Source organism: Bombus vancouverensis, chromosome 7 (assembly GCF_051014615.1).
Source record: "Bombus vancouverensis nearcticus chromosome 7, iyBomVanc1_principal, whole genome shotgun sequence".
Classification (NCBI taxonomy): domain Eukaryota; kingdom Metazoa; phylum Arthropoda; class Insecta; order Hymenoptera; family Apidae; genus Bombus; species Bombus vancouverensis.
Window position 1 is genome coordinate 15629074 of NC_134917.1, and position 17033 is coordinate 15646106.

General features: G+C 45.2%; 1 protein-coding gene across 3 annotated transcripts in view; it reads left to right on the forward strand.

Annotated features, from left to right (window-relative positions):
* Positions 1 to 17033, forward strand: part of LOC143302906 (uncharacterized) — a 221443-nt gene that overhangs the window by 150919 nt on the left and 53491 nt on the right. For 2 of the 3 annotated variants that reach the window (XR_013058769.1, XR_013058770.1), the window contains exon 3: positions 973 to 1058. Coding sequence is in view for 1 of the 3 variants with exons in the window: in XM_076619899.1 (XP_076476014.1) it covers positions 973 to 1058; positions 6530 to 6741 (298 nt within the window). In the remaining 2 variants the exon portion in view is untranslated. Of the gene's footprint in view, positions 1 to 972; positions 1059 to 6529; positions 6742 to 17033 lie in introns of all 3 variants that reach the window. The other variant, XM_076619899.1, reaches the window with a different exon arrangement.

Here is a 17033-nt window from a genome sequence, read left to right on the forward strand (position 1 = left end):
CGTAGGTACGTGGTACGTAACCTGCCGCGAGGAAACATTAGCAGAAAGGTTGAAATACGCGGCGAGACGCCCTTTTGTACATTTGCTTCTTCCTAGCATTGTGCTCGGTCCCGCGAAACACGCTCGTCTTCATTATGCAATGCCCAAATGTTAGAAAATTGCAACCGCGCGGTCGAGGGCACGTAGTCTGAAAGCATGATAAAAATTATGCGTGCGCCTCGTTTGTTCTCGGCGATTGAAGGGGTTGGCGCACCCTCGTTCTTACGTCGTTACGCGCGTGACACGGTTCGAGGGTAGTTCTTTCTGTTTCTCGGCGTGTTCGCCCCGACTTGTTGGGTGTTCCGCGTGAAAATTACGGTTCAAGTTCTGTCGTAAAAAAATCCCATTATCCAAATGTATCTTTGTCTGAATATCCTCGTTCCTTCGTCGGGATATCGTGTTAGTTCTCCTTTTTAAAATGGAAATAAGATACAATGCGTCTAAAATTACAGGGTGCAAAGAATCGAGCAAAATGCACGAACGGTATACATATATATATATACATATGTACAAGGGTGGGGGACTCGTAATTGAGATAATAGTGATTCTACGGTGTTATGTGCTTTCTAAAGGATTGTAAAATATCGTACACTTTAAGCGCAACGCGGAAACACGTGGATTACGCGATTTCGAAATAATTAAACCGGGTAACTCGTGAAAGTTGCAAAGATGCAGTCTACGGCCAAGAGTTTACAGCGTAATAAATTTCTTTTTAATTGTTTTATACTGCCTTCTGGCGAGTTGTTCGTAAATTAACGCTCGCCGAACACTTTCATCCTGGAGGAAGCGAATTAAAATGACCATCGTAAACCGGTGATGACGCAGTTGAACGTAGATGCATTTCGTAACTTAAACGAACTTTCCGAATAAATAAATATTCTGTTCTCTTCTTTGACAAGCTACGCCAACGGTATTTTTTTTTTTTTTTTTTAGTTGGAAAACAATTTCAACGTCCATTTTCTTTTCGAAGGTCGAACCTATCTTCGAAGGAAGCCATCATCCGAATTACTTTCTCGCAGGTAATTTGCTTGTCGTTTGTTTGTCGTTTGTATTCTTTCCATTTTAAGTTTCATCCCTCCGAGTTCATTATCCGGCACCCCCCGGTGGTCGAATCACAGTTGTCGCGACGCGGTTCCATTTACGCGACAAAATTCAGACGAAATAGCACGATTTTCACAGCGTGGACTCCATCAATTTGTAAAATATCCATAGAATGATGGCAATGCAGAGATCGTAAGAAGTTGGGGAGAGATCTCGAGAATATGGTCGAATTGTGAATTATATGATGGTAATAATCCTCAAGAAGGAATTCTGATGTAATTTATTCATACGATTCGACGCCGATATTTGGGTACAACACGTTCCTTCCACTTCTGTTTCCCCTTATTTGTTATTGCCTATCAAATATGTAACATTTATTGACCCGGTAGAACGTTTTTAGATTACGACGCGATTATTTATGACCGACCACACGTTAATATCGGAACTGCGACTATTTCATACCGCGGTGCACATTTGGCGCACGGAAGGGTTGGTCTAATCACTTTTTAACTACATTAGCACCGGTAATTGCGCCCCCTTTCCCACCCCCTATCCACCTCGGGGCAACTTTCCGACGGGGACCCTCGTTGCATCAAAAATAGATTACATCGCGTTCATATCTGAATTCATTTTCTTGAAAGCAATGGAACCACGATGCTACCTACGAATAAAGATAACTGCGAGTAGAAAATTTGTTTTCCTAGACCAATTTTCCCGGCTTTGTTTATTTTAGGAACTCGAAACGAGTTCGATAATGAACAAACGTCCGTATTTTTCTCCCTCAATTAGCTATCTATTTTTAACGGGCAAATATTATCCGTAAAAGAGCGAAACGATATTTATCATTGTTTTTAATAAAAGAACCTTCCGGAGGACATTGTCCACATTGACGTCAGATTTCTTTCTTCCTACCTGTCCGTTCGAACTTTTAGGTCTGAGCGTCGAGCAAACAAAGTTAAAAATTGTTCCCTTTGTCGCGCGACGTTCCCCATGACAGGTTGAACCAAATGATAAATCAGCGAGCGCGTCCAAGTAAGTGTTTCTTTATCTTCGCCTCAGCTCGTTCGCCGAAAAGAAAGAAAATTATCCGTGTGGCTACGAAGTGAAACGTTCTGGCGAAAACGTCCCGAGGAAGAAGAGAAATGGGGAAAACCGAAGTGTGTGCGTTCTAAACGATACCAGACCCCTGCAAGACAATCTTGCCACATGCCTCTCTCTGTCCACTAATAGACTGCACGTCAAGTCTTTCTCCACGACTTCCCTTTTTCCCTATTTCTCCCCCCTCCTACCCCACCTTCCCCTTTGCTTTTTTCCTATTCTATCCTTCGCCCACGATCTCTCCGTTAGATTCACTCGCCACGACGATGGATAACCTCAGAACCTTAACAGCCGTTTAATTTGTGTCTGGCTCCACGTTTTTGCCGCGTGAAAGTAAGCTTTCTCGGTACGCGGAATAAAACACACTCGTCCTCGAGTCGGTGGGATGTCCGCAGGGTGTTCCCGCCTGTATTTCGGATTTCTTTCGCGTCGCGGTAAGAAAAGGTTACTAATGTCTGTTGGCTGCTTCGTCGTCGACGTACCAACAATGACGCTAACAAATTGCTTTAAATTTTTTTACCCAGGACCAACGGGACACTTTGACGAGAGTGGCGAGGTCAAGGACTTCGCTTCCACTTTCATCGGTCACGTTATGACGTGACGTCTGTCAGACCGGCGAACGGTAGTACGTCCATTTGTCATCTCGCCTTTCCTGTCAATCACACCATCGCACCGTTGTATTATTTTAAACGGAGCAAAATCTTGTTTCTCTTTTAAATAATAACACGACGTCATAGCGCTACGCGTGTTCCATTCTCTTCCAGATCCGGCATTATGGTAAATCTATCATGAAATTCTGATTTCTTCGGTAATTCTGTTGCCGCTTCACTTCCTGCCTCTACCGAAACGCCTGGATTTCGCACGAATTACGCTCACCAGGGATGGACATATCTCTCTGTATAGTAGGCGTTTCACGAGATTAGAAGCAACGACGTTTCGTCCGTCGACCGCGTGTTACATTTGCATAAACTGTCTTCGGCGATGGTATAACGCGGGAAGGGGTAGGGGGACGAAAAGTCGAATAATTCATCCCGTGGAACGCGAGAGCGGTCGGATCAGACGGTCGGTTACATGAGGGAGCGCTGTCTCGCGCGACATTTCGTAATTTCTAGACAGCGGCTGAGAAGATCTAATTTCCTAGTCTGTCATCCATGGCGCGAGAACGACGCGCAAGCCTTCGTCACCGGCGTGGACACGGACGGTTACGAATAGTTTCAAGGATCCATTTAAATCCATAGGACGTGTTGCTGATACGTGGCGAAAATATCATCATTCATCAGCTTCTCTGCGATGTCCACAAAATCGCGTACGTACTCGAACGATCCAACAATCTCGGTTTATCTTCTATTCTTTTCATTTTTTTTCTCTCCCCCGTTTTATTTTCTTCTTTAATCCTCCCTACGCTGTTGAGGTAAATTAGATTTTCAATTTGCCGGCACACGATCGTCCCGGAAAGAACAGCGGCCAACGAAATCCAAGAGTTTGCCGTTGATGGTCTTTTAAATTACAGAGCCGGCCAATTTGTCCGCGAAGCTCGGGATTTCGAATGCGCTGCGACTAGTCTTTGTCTTTCTCATGATGTAAATCTTAGCGTCAAGCTTCTAATCGACACGTACAAAGTTCTTTGTTCTTTCCTCTTTGATTGCTTTCCTCGCCGCTCTCGTAGTTACGTGAAATTTTACAGTAGTAAAAAGCGGATAACCGTTATTTTATTTTCTACTCCGACGCGCCTGTTTCTGTGCCATGGAACTCCTACTTTCGACTAATCCCGTGCCGTAACTCGTTTAAGAGGATTATTTTGTAAAACGTCCGGTTACTCTTCTTTTTATATAACGAGAAATATAAAGCGCATAAAATATTTAACGCGAAGTTTGTCTTAACGTCACAGACGTCCAAAAGATTGTAAGAGCAATGAAACTGTCGCGGTATTGTTAGAAGGAAACCGGTTGATGATTCGCCGCGACACACTGTCTAGACACGACCGAATCTCGCGAAATTCGTAATTCGAGGAAACTAGAGGAACCGTCTATTGCTTGCCGAAGGAAGGTCGATTTATACGGCTCGATACAATGATGCAATAACGCGGCGCGATGTATATGCATTCGAGGGATTGGAAATTCGAAATGTAACCGGTTCGAGCGGCTCTTAGAAATGCCGGACACGTAAAAGCCGGGACCCGTAGGGTTTACAGGCTGTACCACGAATATGTATGCCGTACGGGCGGCCGTGTACGGCAAATCGCGATCCCTGGATACGTACGTATTATCCGTATAACCTCTAACGTCGATTGTGGCTTATGATATTACGTACTCTCCATTACGACACGTACACACACGGGCCGCCCCGTTCACCAACACGACGAACGTGGGGGCTGCGGCGATGTAACGAGTAAATTGCTACATCGTTACATTTTCCTTCGTGCTTCTGTACCGATCTACAGACCGACGCGTCGTTTATTATTTCGTTAATTATCGTAACAGCCACCTGGCAGCGGGAATGACGCGTTCCGAACGAGCTATTGACCTCTAATGAACGTATCTCGATCGCCTGATTGCAGCGGTAACGAGAAAGCGAGTTAGTACGTTACGAAGGACACGGCCAAAGGCTCAGATAATTAAATGTAACTGCGTAACACGTGAAAAATGATCCGTAAGACACGATCTTCGAACCAAAGCTGCTTAGTATAACAATACAGCGCAACATTCAGCTGCGCACAGGGGAAACTTGAAACTTTAAAGTAAATACGGTTCTTCTCTGGTGCGACGTTGTATATCTTATACGAGTCTTAATATATACTTTTTCCGCGACATTAAGCTGCCAAAGCCAAATTCTTATTTAGCTTTATTAAAGAGCGTGACGACTTTCGCGATTAAATATTTGTGTTTAGTCTCCCCTTGAGAACAACGGAGCTTTGGATTCGACCTTGAACTTCCAAGTAAAATAATTAGTTAGGCTTACCCCGAAAACCTCAGCCTCTGACCCTGAGCTGTCAACGTATAATATTTATTTTAGCTCTTTACGGAACTTTTAATTTCACTTTATCCTATCATGGTAAAGTATACATATACCTTCTCGAGTTTCTCACGATGTTTTCGGATATTGAGAATAATTGGCGCGCATAATCGTTACGATTGAGAAAACGGCAGACAAATAAAGGAACAAGCCAATGCGGTTGTAAAAGAGACGAATCGTCCATCCACCAGAATTAAGTGTTTGGTAGAAAAAGGCTGGCCGTTCGTTCGTTTCTTGTCACGCGGTTTGCCATCTTTTGACTGCTGAATTATTGGTTCTTGGCCAGTCCTACATTCGCTTTGTATGTGCACGGGCGCCGGTGATTTCCATTAAACTTTCGCAGCCGGATGCACCCGTATAACTTTACACGGGCTCCTTTTTCTCGCAATTCGTACACGCGCCATAGCGTTTCGCGCGAAGGGGAAGAAAAACGGCGTAGAAGAAAAGAAGTGGAAGGAAAGGGGAGTTTGTAAAGAAGGCGAATGTTTAAGCGGCGTGATCAGAGATACGAGAAGCATGGAGGCTGCTTATTAAATTTTTACTCGGACGCGGCGAATAATTTGCGACCGGCTCCATGGAGACACGGCTCGTGCGCCTCGGTGAAAAGAGGCAAAGAGAAACGGAAGAAAAAACAGGTGAACGTGCACTGTGTAAGCCAGAGGCTTATCCTCGAACCAAGAACCAAAAACCAACAACTGGACCAGTGGATTTCGTTCGCGGGCATCGATGAATCGATATTTCGTCGCGTGTATTGAATTTCGTTCTATCGAGTTCGATCGATCATAAGCATGGCGTGTTTCTACGTAGTCGAATACACGAGATTTTTTCCTCTGACGAATTTAATTAAGAAAATACCAATCCTGCCTAACGTAGAATTTATTACCTTTGAAAATTTTCTTATAAAATTTGATTAACCCTTCGGTTTTGATCAAGCTTTCGGCATTAATCTGCAGAATATTTTACGTTACATAGTGTATCGGTCATAGGTTGCCATACGATCTGGATTCATTCGATGATAATTCGCAGATATTCTCCACGAATAGGATCCTAGATACCGCTAGAGATCATTGGTATCGTGGTTTACCAAATACTAAATGCCACCCAAAGATAGCCTGCATACCCATAAATTAGGCACTTAAATGAAACATAATTCCGAGTAGCTTCTCTACATATGTCACATACAATTTCGATGATCCCGTTGATATTGGCGAAATTAACACAGCCGAATCGGAATTCCATACTCCTTTCACGGAACATTTAAACGTCGTTTCGATGTAGAGAAGAGGGTGAGGGACGTGTCACGAAACAAATTGATCTTGTGTTAACGCTTTGTTCACAGGCGAACGCAATCTAATCCCGAGATGGAAATTCCCTAGCGAATCGTTGGCGCTCACCGGCCCTTTACTTGCAGCACGTCGTAATGAATGTCCTGGTGCATGCGGCATCGTGACCTCTCCGGACGGGCGCGAGCCGATAAACTGGATCCCTCGATCATCGACGAGGATTTATTGCATCGTCGTGGAGGCGCGCAAAGGGCCGCGATCCTCGCGTGTGAGCGATGTTCTTTCCTTCGATGCGATTCGAGCAACCGGCTCTTATTTACAACCGAGACCGATCTCCAGGGACAAACGAATTGTCTCGTCATCGACAAAGGTTCCGTGTCCACATAGTCGCCGTGATTTTTAGCCAAGGTATCCCGAACGTGACCAGAATCGACGTTTCGTTCACAGAATCGCGAATAACTCGACGCAACTGTAAAGTCTACATTGGTTCTTGGATCATTGCTAGGACGGTTGCCAAGAGGATTTTCGCATTACAAAACGCACGATTCCCCTTTTCTCTTTTTCTGTCTATGCAAAAAGCTTGGAGAGTGTGGTCGTGCAGAAATTCTCACGTAACGCAGCTACTTCTGGATTAACCCAAGCTTCGAACGATCGTCGCTCGCAGGCTCGATTTAACGCCACTTCTAATCTCATCTCGGTGTTTTTCGCTACGCTACTGCAACCTTGCATGGTATATAATTACATTTTGATCTGTGTTGCACGGGGAGGGCAAAAAACGCGAAGCACGAGCTACTAATTGTAAGTCGAAGCTCAGGCAGAGGACAGGATGCGACCAGACCGATAAATCAATGGCGCGGAATGTTTTCCTAAATAACAATCGCATTCCAGCTGGTCGCTGATCACGCGTTCGTTCTGCGGAGTTACAGGGCCGATCGCGTACGTACACACAAACACACGAACGCTTGGTCCGTCACGAGGTGGGCGAGGTTCGAGAAAATAAATTTCTAGATCGATAGGAGGTAGCCTCTATCCGGTCGCCCGCGCGCCTCTTTTATCGATCAAGGTCGGTTCGGGACGTGGCGCGCCAAAGAGGAAGATAGACAGTCGGTTACCTCGTGCGAACGTGCGACGAAGATCAGAAAGAAGAGTGGAGAGCCGTTCGGATGTTCTTGAATGTAAATGCAAGTGCAATGAGCCGGGGGACCGAGCGGCAAAAAGAGAAAGAGACGGCAGACAGCGACAGAAAGGGGCGGGAAAGGACCGAGAGAGCGCGTGAAAGCGCGCAAGGAGAGCGCACGGAACGATGATATTTGATTTATGTTCGTCGTGGGCCGCGGGCCGCAAAAGAAATGATTGTAACTAAGATTTATTTCAAGCTCTTTACTGTCACAACACCGACTTACCGGGGGTAATATCCCAACCCAGCCGGGCCCGTTTCGCGCTAAGTACAAGCTCGTTGGATAAAAGTCCATTATTGAATGGGGACCAGTTCCTCCGAAGGCGAGGGCGATTATTTAATGCCATGGAGTCGAGTGTTAAATTGGAATAGATTGCCGAGTGAACTTTCTCTCTCCTTCTCTTTCCTCGCTTCTCTTTAGCAGTTCACCCGTTTTGCGTTTGTTTTACTCCTCTCTCTCTCTCTCTCTCTCTCTCCTGTTTTCTCTCATTTTCTCAGTCTATCCATTTATCGTTCATTCCACGGCCTCTTACCGTCTCTGTATGTTCTTCGTTCCTTAAATCGCGATCGTCAATAGCCGATGGCATATCGCGTCGCGTCCCAGCGATCGTATCAGAAACGAAGGGCAGAAGTTCGCCGATCCTCGGGACGCGAACGGATTCCGAAGCTTCGACGGGAGAGAGAGAAAGAGATAAGAAAGAGAAGGGAAAAAGGAACGGAGAGAGAACAGAGATTCGTGTCGGTGGTGTGTAACTAGGTGTAGTTACCGGCGACGGAGGAATTTGCCGAGGAAGTAGCACGAAATTATCACTAATTCCCGGGTAATCTTTCGCCGGTTAGTTCGGAAGTTTTGTAATAGTTAGAAAGTTAGGCCCGCTACCCGCGTTCAAGATATTGGCACTTTGTCCGGGAGACACCGCGGATGCCGGAAGTTGGTCGTGCGACATCGCGAATCGATAGTCCGGAGGAGCGAATTCTTTCCTCAGTTTCGTGGACGAAATTTATTATTTGCTCCATCTATTGCTGGAATATTTCGTTAACTATCGTCTGACTGTTGCGAAACGGACCAAAATTAATCGTTTCTCGAACGAACTAACAGCGCGTAGTTTACGCTACAGTTTTCGTCTCAGACAGCAATCGACGATGATTGTTTTATGCTCTGCTATTCGAGATCAAATATTGAGAATATTCGCGGCGAGGAGTGTGTCAAAGTTGACGGTGCCGTTTAGAGCCCCAGGATTAATTCTCGCTGGTCAAAGTTTTGTGTACTCAGACGCTCGTGTTTACCGAGTCTATGGAGTCAGTTACGTGCGAGTATATCTGTAACGGAGATATCTTAACTTGTTTTGCTCGTTATTTATAGTCGTTGCGATAATGCTCTCTGGGAAAAACGATGTTACGAGCTAGTTCGCTCTAGTTCGTATTCATCCTCGAATAAAATAACCCATTAAGATAAAACTAACGTGAATAATTCGCACGTAGGTCTCTTCTCTTTCTGTCGTCATGGAGTAACGTGGAGCAGCAGCAGAAGCAGGAAAATCGTGGCCGATGTAGGCTGCGCCACCCTTGTTCCTCGATTCGATCATAAAATTGCATTAAAAGGCACTCTGGCCAGGCGACTCGATTTTCTGGCACAAATGACAGCACTCCGGCCTCGTTCTTCGCCCGACGCCGCTATTAGCTCTGCTAATTTTCAATTACCCGTCTCGCCGAACGATATTTGCAAGCCACAGTCTATCTCGGACGCCCACCTGCAACAATTTACGAGGCTAATGTGTCTCGTCGTACGACGAAAAAAGAGGCGAAATACGAAGAAGCGAAGGATGTTTCACCAGGCGATCTTTATTGTCACGGTACGGATATAAAATCGGTGAGAAATTATCACCAAATATACGTTGGACTGGTTTCTCGCGTTAAATTAACCGAGAGCGTCGAACACTCTCCCTTGGTAATTATTTTCCACGTTGCTGTTCGTTGATAATTTATTCGAGACGTAATTCGACGACAGGAAAACGTTATCGATCCATTAAGAAGCAATTTATATAGTATTACGTGTTAATTAATTTACGCCACTAATTTCCTGGTAATCGTTGTAACAAGGATATTGGAATAATTGGCTGCGAGTATTTGCTACACGCGAAACACGCAACGTGATTTCGCGAAGATTAACGACGATCTTCCACTTACGATTCTCGCTTGGACGATCAAAATGGACGACGAATTCTTACATCGTACGCTTCTACATCCTGTTTCTCGTCGAATCGACTTTGTTCTTTAAGAACGACCCAGTGGAACTGTCTCGTCAGCGTTTGTTCATTATCGAAGTTTGTTGGAACAAAAGTGCGTCGGTGGGAAACCGAGAGAAACGTCGTTCCTCTCGACGTCCGTTAGTCCCTGGAAATTTCCACACCTCCGTATTATCGTGACACGACGCGATGGGCCAACAAACCAACAAGGGTTAACCTAATTATGTAGCTGCCGAACTCCTCAACTACGGGGAGAAATGGCGTTGCTATTCCGCTCGTACGGTGCACGTGGGTCACGAGTTGGAGGCTAGGACAGAGAAAAAGAAAAGAAAAGAAAAGAAAAGAAAAAAGAAAAAAGAAAAAAAGAAACGTTAGGAAAGAAGGGAAAAATCGTGAATCTCTATAAGGGGCAGATAAAGACGTAGATCTTTGACCTGTGGCATCTCTCGGTAGACTATCTCGGTCTCGGCTTCGAGTTCGGCAATAAACTCCAATGAGCTGAACCTAGTAAATTCAGGAAGAGGAGTGAATCGCAAAGGATGTAAAGAGGACGGTTACCTTCGAGGTGGTACTCTTCAGCGAGATAAGAATGGAGATTACTTTTGTTCGGCCGTATATAAGCAATTCGTGGATTAAGAGGCTACGTTAGTGGATACCTGATTAAAATTTTGAGTAATTTCACTAGAACTCCTTCCATCGTCCGTTTCTCTGTTTAGAGCAGGATGATAAGTCTCGGGAGGGTTAGCAAAATGTAACGTTCTCTGCGAGTTATGCGCTCGAGGGAGCCGTCTATGTTTAAATAATAGTTTTCCCGCTCCTTTAGGGCACTTCTGCGTCCACTAAGACGAACACTTTGAAGAATCAGTTTACGCCGTCAGATTGGAGCTTTAGTTTCAATGATCTGGAATACACGAGTCTGCACACACCATACATACGTATACCGCATTAGTATTATGCATCTAAAGCAGGGCATAGAAGTCTGCAACTATAGTTTTATTGTTGTAACGCGAGTTGGTAATTAACAAGATACTCGTAGTTGGGTATCGCACGAAAATATTCAAGAGCCGCACATGCGCCAAGATGTACGAGGACCAGGTGTTGCCCGCTCTATTCGCTTTATACGGACACGTGGGTCCAGACCAGACAATTATTGATTGACCGTTCCTAAGAAATGTCGAAGGCCCGCCCTCCTGTGCTCGCATGGTCCAGCGGGCGTAATAACTTTAGGGATTTCCCGGAAGAACCGTCCCGACGTTTACGATAATCAGTCGCCGCGTACTCGGGTAGAGAACCGTCTCGAAGGATGTGCGTGTAATGATCCGCGAGGCGGGCCTCGAATCGTCGATAAACCCGACAACGTTACATCGATTCCTTTTTAACGAGACGCGATTAACCCGGATGCCCGGATTTTTAAAGGCGGATCCGTGATTTCTTTCCTCCGCCCTCGAGGCTGCTGTAGACCTATTTATTGAATCCGGCCCAACGAGCTTCGTAGCCGGTGCATTTTAATAATACAATAATCTCGACGTTTGTTATCCTTTTATGCATTCGTTTATCGATCGGCATTAACGAGGGAAACTCGAGCGAGGCCTCCGCGACTGACGTAGACGAAGAAGAAAGAAAGAAAAGAAAGGGGAAGGGAGGAGGAATAAACGGATGCAAACGGCAGGTTCGCAGCTTGGAAATTTCAGGGTGCATGGCCAGCGTTGGCCCATCCCGGCTCACGGTTATGAAGTTGGAAGCTGCAGCTTCGCAGCTGGCGCCACATGGCCCTTTCTCTTGCCCCTTGGTGGCGCGCACGCTGCTGCCCAACTTTCCTCATTTGCCATAATCTATGACCCCCCATTAAGGACGGGGCCTAGCGGCGGCTTACTAAAGACCAGGTAACACGGATCTCTGTGCAAGATGTCTCCGGTAACAACGAAGAAATTAGCGGAAACTGGAATCGCGTGGGCTCCGGTTGCAATCGGCAGCTCCCGGGGGAAGATAATGCGCGACTACGGAGGCGGCGGCTGAGGAACGGTTATTGGGGTTGGCGAGCGTGACGCGCGTGCTTTCCATCGTCTTCGACTGGCCCATATAAAACGCCTTTTATCGCTATGTACCTCGTTCGAAACTACGTGGTTTACTCGGGGTAAAAAATAACCGGCCTTGTAACTTGCTGCAACTACCTCGGATTAATCTGCATTCCTCGCTGTTCTCGTTTATCACCATAAAAGAATAACAGAAGCAACTAGACGTTGCATTTTCGGAATACCGCGTTTGTCTCTTGGAGTAACGCGGAAAGAGGAAAAAGAGACTTCTCGCGGGGAGAAGCAAGATTTCAGCGAGCGTTTGCAATAATCAACGTTTTCCTCCGTAAACGGGCGGTGACTTTTGAGTGAATTTGTACCCGGTTCCGGGGATAAAAGGAGAACGCACGAAGAAGAATCCAATCTCGAGATCTCGGAATGTTATACATTCCCCCGTTTTCCGTTCCGAACGCTTGATTTCTCCGCGAGAATTCGAATCAATCCCCGACGAGTCGAGTACGATCCGGATTTTATTCATGCAGGTGCGTTTGTACACATCCAAGTAATAAACCTGTCGCTCGTGAAGTAAATCAATGTAGCTCCTCCCCTTTCCTCTCGTCTCTTCCTCTCTCTCTTCTCTCTTCTCTCCGAACACCGCCGCCGTTCCCTTGCGATCGGGAGATGGCAAAGGCCACATCGATTTTGGCGTGAGATTAAAGTTGGTAGTTTCAAGGATGTTGGAATGGAAGAACCAATTTCCACTTACCCGTGGCGAGATGTAAAGCGTGCAATTTTACCCGGTCGAGTCGAACGGGATTTATAGCGTGCATCGCTGCTAAGCGGACCGAAGTTTTTCGTTTCTGGGAAGGAATTTTCGAAACACCGCAACGAAACACTCTGAAATATATATCACCTCTGCGATAACGATTTTCTTCGACCGTGTCAGTCGACCGTTGCAGCCAGTTAACGTACGAAGAGACCATTTACAGCGATCGAGGAATGAAAAGGAGAGTCGATAGTTTTAGAGTAGTAGGCAGAAGCGATTTTCGAATACCCGAGGAGAAGAATCCGTCGGTAGCCCGGATAGCTCAATTGGCAGTGCAGTCATCCGGCAAATGAAAGATCCGATGGAATCATCCTTTTTTCCTCTTCCGAGAGCTACGTTTAAACCCGCTTCCTCCACGAAACACGACACATACGGACAAGTTAAAAACCTTGACAAGTTTCAACCTTCAAATAGGATAAGCCGGGGTTATTTGAAATAAAAAGATATTCGAGTCGAGTTACGCGATCTTCTGTATAATTTATCAAATGTAATTACGAATAATTTCACTTGATTGAAAATGTAAATCGCTGAAAAATTATCCGACTGGTTATTAGTGGCGCGATAGACAGCGAAATATATCGTGAATTTACGTTAACTTCTCGATGATCGTACTTGTGTTGTAATTTCACGAATCTTCTCAGTTGTAATTCAAAAAATTCGATAGCACGTTACATTGCTTTATTTCTGGAAGCTACTCCGTTCTTAATTGTATCACTTTTTATCTAATATCTCGTCGGTGTTTCGAAATAACCTCGGCGTCTCAAGATATTTTCTCATTCTTTATATTTTCCTCCACTGATGCTAAAATGCACGATATTTTCACCATCTTCCGTTATCATATCGCAAGCTAACTATACGTCGTACGATAAGTTCGATTATTTTATACAAAGTTCAAAACTAAATTTTAAAACGTTCAAGCTTAAAGGTGACTCTAGGATAATCCTACCTTGTTATACTTAAATCAGTCTTTCTCCAAAAATCTTCGACTTCTCATACTCGAACAATCACATTGCGAAAGAAGAACACCTTTGAAGCCATTCACGGAAAATAGAAAAAGTTTCATCGCACCCTTAATCTCGTTTGTTCGCGCTTCCATCACGCTTGGCAGAAGGCAGAAGAGGAGGAAACGGGGCTGCTCGGCAATTTGCCTGCATCGCGCGCGAGCGCGAGACGAACGCGGTAGCGGACGGTATCTATTAGACGTATATCAATATGAGATCTCGCAGAAATCGCGGGCTAATGGGCATATCGGCATGCGCGGCATATGGCGGTGCGGTGAAACGCACCGTCTCCGAACGTCCGACGTTGAGAACGAGCAAAAGCGTGGAAGGAGCGAGATGCCTGAGCGGAGATGATCGCGATGAAGGGACGTGGAGCCATAGCTACGCAAGTACGTGGCTTTTGTACGGGTGCTTAGAAGCGTGAAGGCTCGCATAGACATTATTGCATTATCCGTGTAAATGCGCCCTACGCGGTTACGAGTGTGCGTGCCTTATTATAAGAGCCGTATACCCTGTGCCGAGAAATAACTTGCATGAACCACACCTTGGTAATCGACGGACTTCATAGAAGCATAAACGATAGCTACGGATGTGGTTCATGGCAGGGCGGTGTGGTTTACGGTTGCCTCTGGTCCAGGAAACTCGAAGGGAACCGTGAGTACGAGCCGCGGACGCGATGCAGATGGTAAGATTAGGAAAGACGAAGTTTTAAAATCTTCCTCCTTTGTCGGCCTTATTCCAGATCGAGTACGCGAGGTTTATAGTACGCGGAAATTGTTGGAGGGTTAGATTTTTGGTATACGCCGAGTGATATTGTTGAGGGAAATGTATGCAATTTGTATCGTAATATGCGAGTGCTGCCTTAGATGTCTGTGAATTATAGTTTCTTCTATGGTACATAAAGTGTTGCTCGCCTTTAGAGAGAGTGCTCAAAATAGTCGTCTTACGATTGTCTACCAACGATAGTATCTGTGGTAGACAGGATATCTGCTACGCGTATTACGTATACTAATTGTCCCATTTAAAATACACAAGGACGTGTCTAACCATGAGATATAAATCCCGAAGGAAATAGAACGCGCGTTGATCCAATTCTGAACAAACGTGCAACAGCAATTATCCAACGATCATAGTCGATCTATTAGGAAATCCTGCAATCTAAATGGATCGTCAATTGTATTTTCTGAAGATTTCTCGAAATACACGATCGATGTTCAGTCTTTAAAAAATCGAGCGACGAATATCGTTGATCGAAATGTGGCATAATTCTCGCTACTTTATCGCTAATTCCTTCGTATTTTGGCGACATTGCTCGACGATTCACCGTGACTTATCATTGGAAACGATCGCATCGATGTTGTCGCCGACCGACGCGATAGTACTGCGATTTAACGGTCGTACGTCGCTCCGTCGGCCGATCGTACTGCAATTTTTGTCTTGTCCAATCGAAATGCCAATTTCATCCGGCACGGAGTGATTGCCTCTCTGTATACGGCGATCAGAGGAATCGGGGAATTTTCACGTGAATTTTCTGTTTTTCTCCTGGCCACATGTCACTGTCAGGGCCACTCTCGCGAGGCCCGACGATACGGCACTGGCAGCCATTGACCGTGACGGATGAAACGCGAAATTGGGGGGTTGATATGCGCCGACAACCTCGCGCTTCCTGCAAGAAGCACCTCGTTCGTTTCCAAATTAAGCTGTCGTATACATAACGCCATAACTGCGTACATTCGGCGAATAACGAGTTACGCGATTTAATATACTTTATTTTTCATGATTCAACAACGATATTGACAACGATAGTAGTTTTATAATATCACGAACTCTCTTTTAGACCCCATTCGAGATCGATATTTATCTAAAAAAAATTCTTAGAAATCGATAAGCTTGAAGTCCCGATAGTCTTAATTATTGACAGCTCGACTCTTTTTTCTAACTTAAAGTCACTATCGTTCCTGTTGAGGTTATTCGGTGTGTAAACAGAGAAAACACGTGGATAAATTGTAAGGTAGAAAATATATTTAAATAGAAGTGTAATAAGTAAAAATACAATTTGAGCTGGTCCAGATCCGCACGCTAGCTGTGTTACCTAATAACTGAAAAACCCCGAAGCCAACGTCGCCTGTCTACTGTTTATGGCCTGACTTCGTCGCAGTCTTTTGTCTACGCGCTGTCGATGGCTTCAGTGCTTGAGAAAACTAAAAAAGATCAGATGTAGAGTTTTCTTAGAAGTGGTAACCACTTCAACAGTTCCTCGATACAATGTGACATTCTCGGCAACCTTGTTTGTACGCGAGCTTATTTCGCCGAATGTTTTTGTATTATATTAATAATCTGAAGCAAAATGATACTTACGTTATAAGCTCGCAAACAGTCACCAGATGGAGCAGTCAGTTTCGATAAACGCAACCAAACGTCTGCTAAAAATCACTCGAGGCGCAGTGGGAATCGAGTAGTTGAAGCGCTCTGATGATCCCGGAACGCCCGGAGGAAGCAGAAGCTGGTTGCGCGTCGATTGGCCCGCGCGACACGTTGATTCGAGACGTTTTCGCGACTTTTCATCGCGACATTTTCGCCGGGCAAACGCGGTTCTTTGTGCGGCGGGGAGTTAAAGAGAACTTGGCGGCCCGAGGCAATCTGCCCGAGGAGATTTTGAATTTCGTCCTGTGCCACGGGACCCACCAGCGTCACCAGCTTCTTCTCTCTGGCATGGCACTAGCACGTTCTGAAATCCTCGTTTCCTCAGAGAGTCGAGACTACTACCGTCTGTCGATCCGACCTATCGATCGGTCGAGTGAAGAAGAAATGCTGAATCCTCCAAGACCTGCATTGCAGCATCGTCGTAAACCATATTTTACAATTCCTCCGGGCATCTATCGCTTCGTCCTGGCGCGGCTTTTTGCCCGACGATGTGCTCCATTTTCGTTGCACATCCCGCAGATGAGAAGGCTGCGTCATGTCGCGTTACCGAGTCTCTTCTTCGACTAATAAAATCTTTCGAGAGTTTTCATTTGACAGTTTCACTACGTTTGTTCTTCGGGAAAGTATTTGAACAGTTGTGGTAGAAAATCGTTATATGTATCTGTGTCGTATGTATTATATGGAATATTTCGATATTTCGCTGTAACGAGATTCGACTATCCTGATTATGTTGGTAAAGCTTGAAGCCAATCTAAAAATATATATAAAAGCAGCAGATATTCGTCGCAAACTTATATTTAAATACAAAATTAGCGTACGATATTGGTATATTTCTTTTTCATGAAAAGTTTCTACATATAGGTATCGTATACTT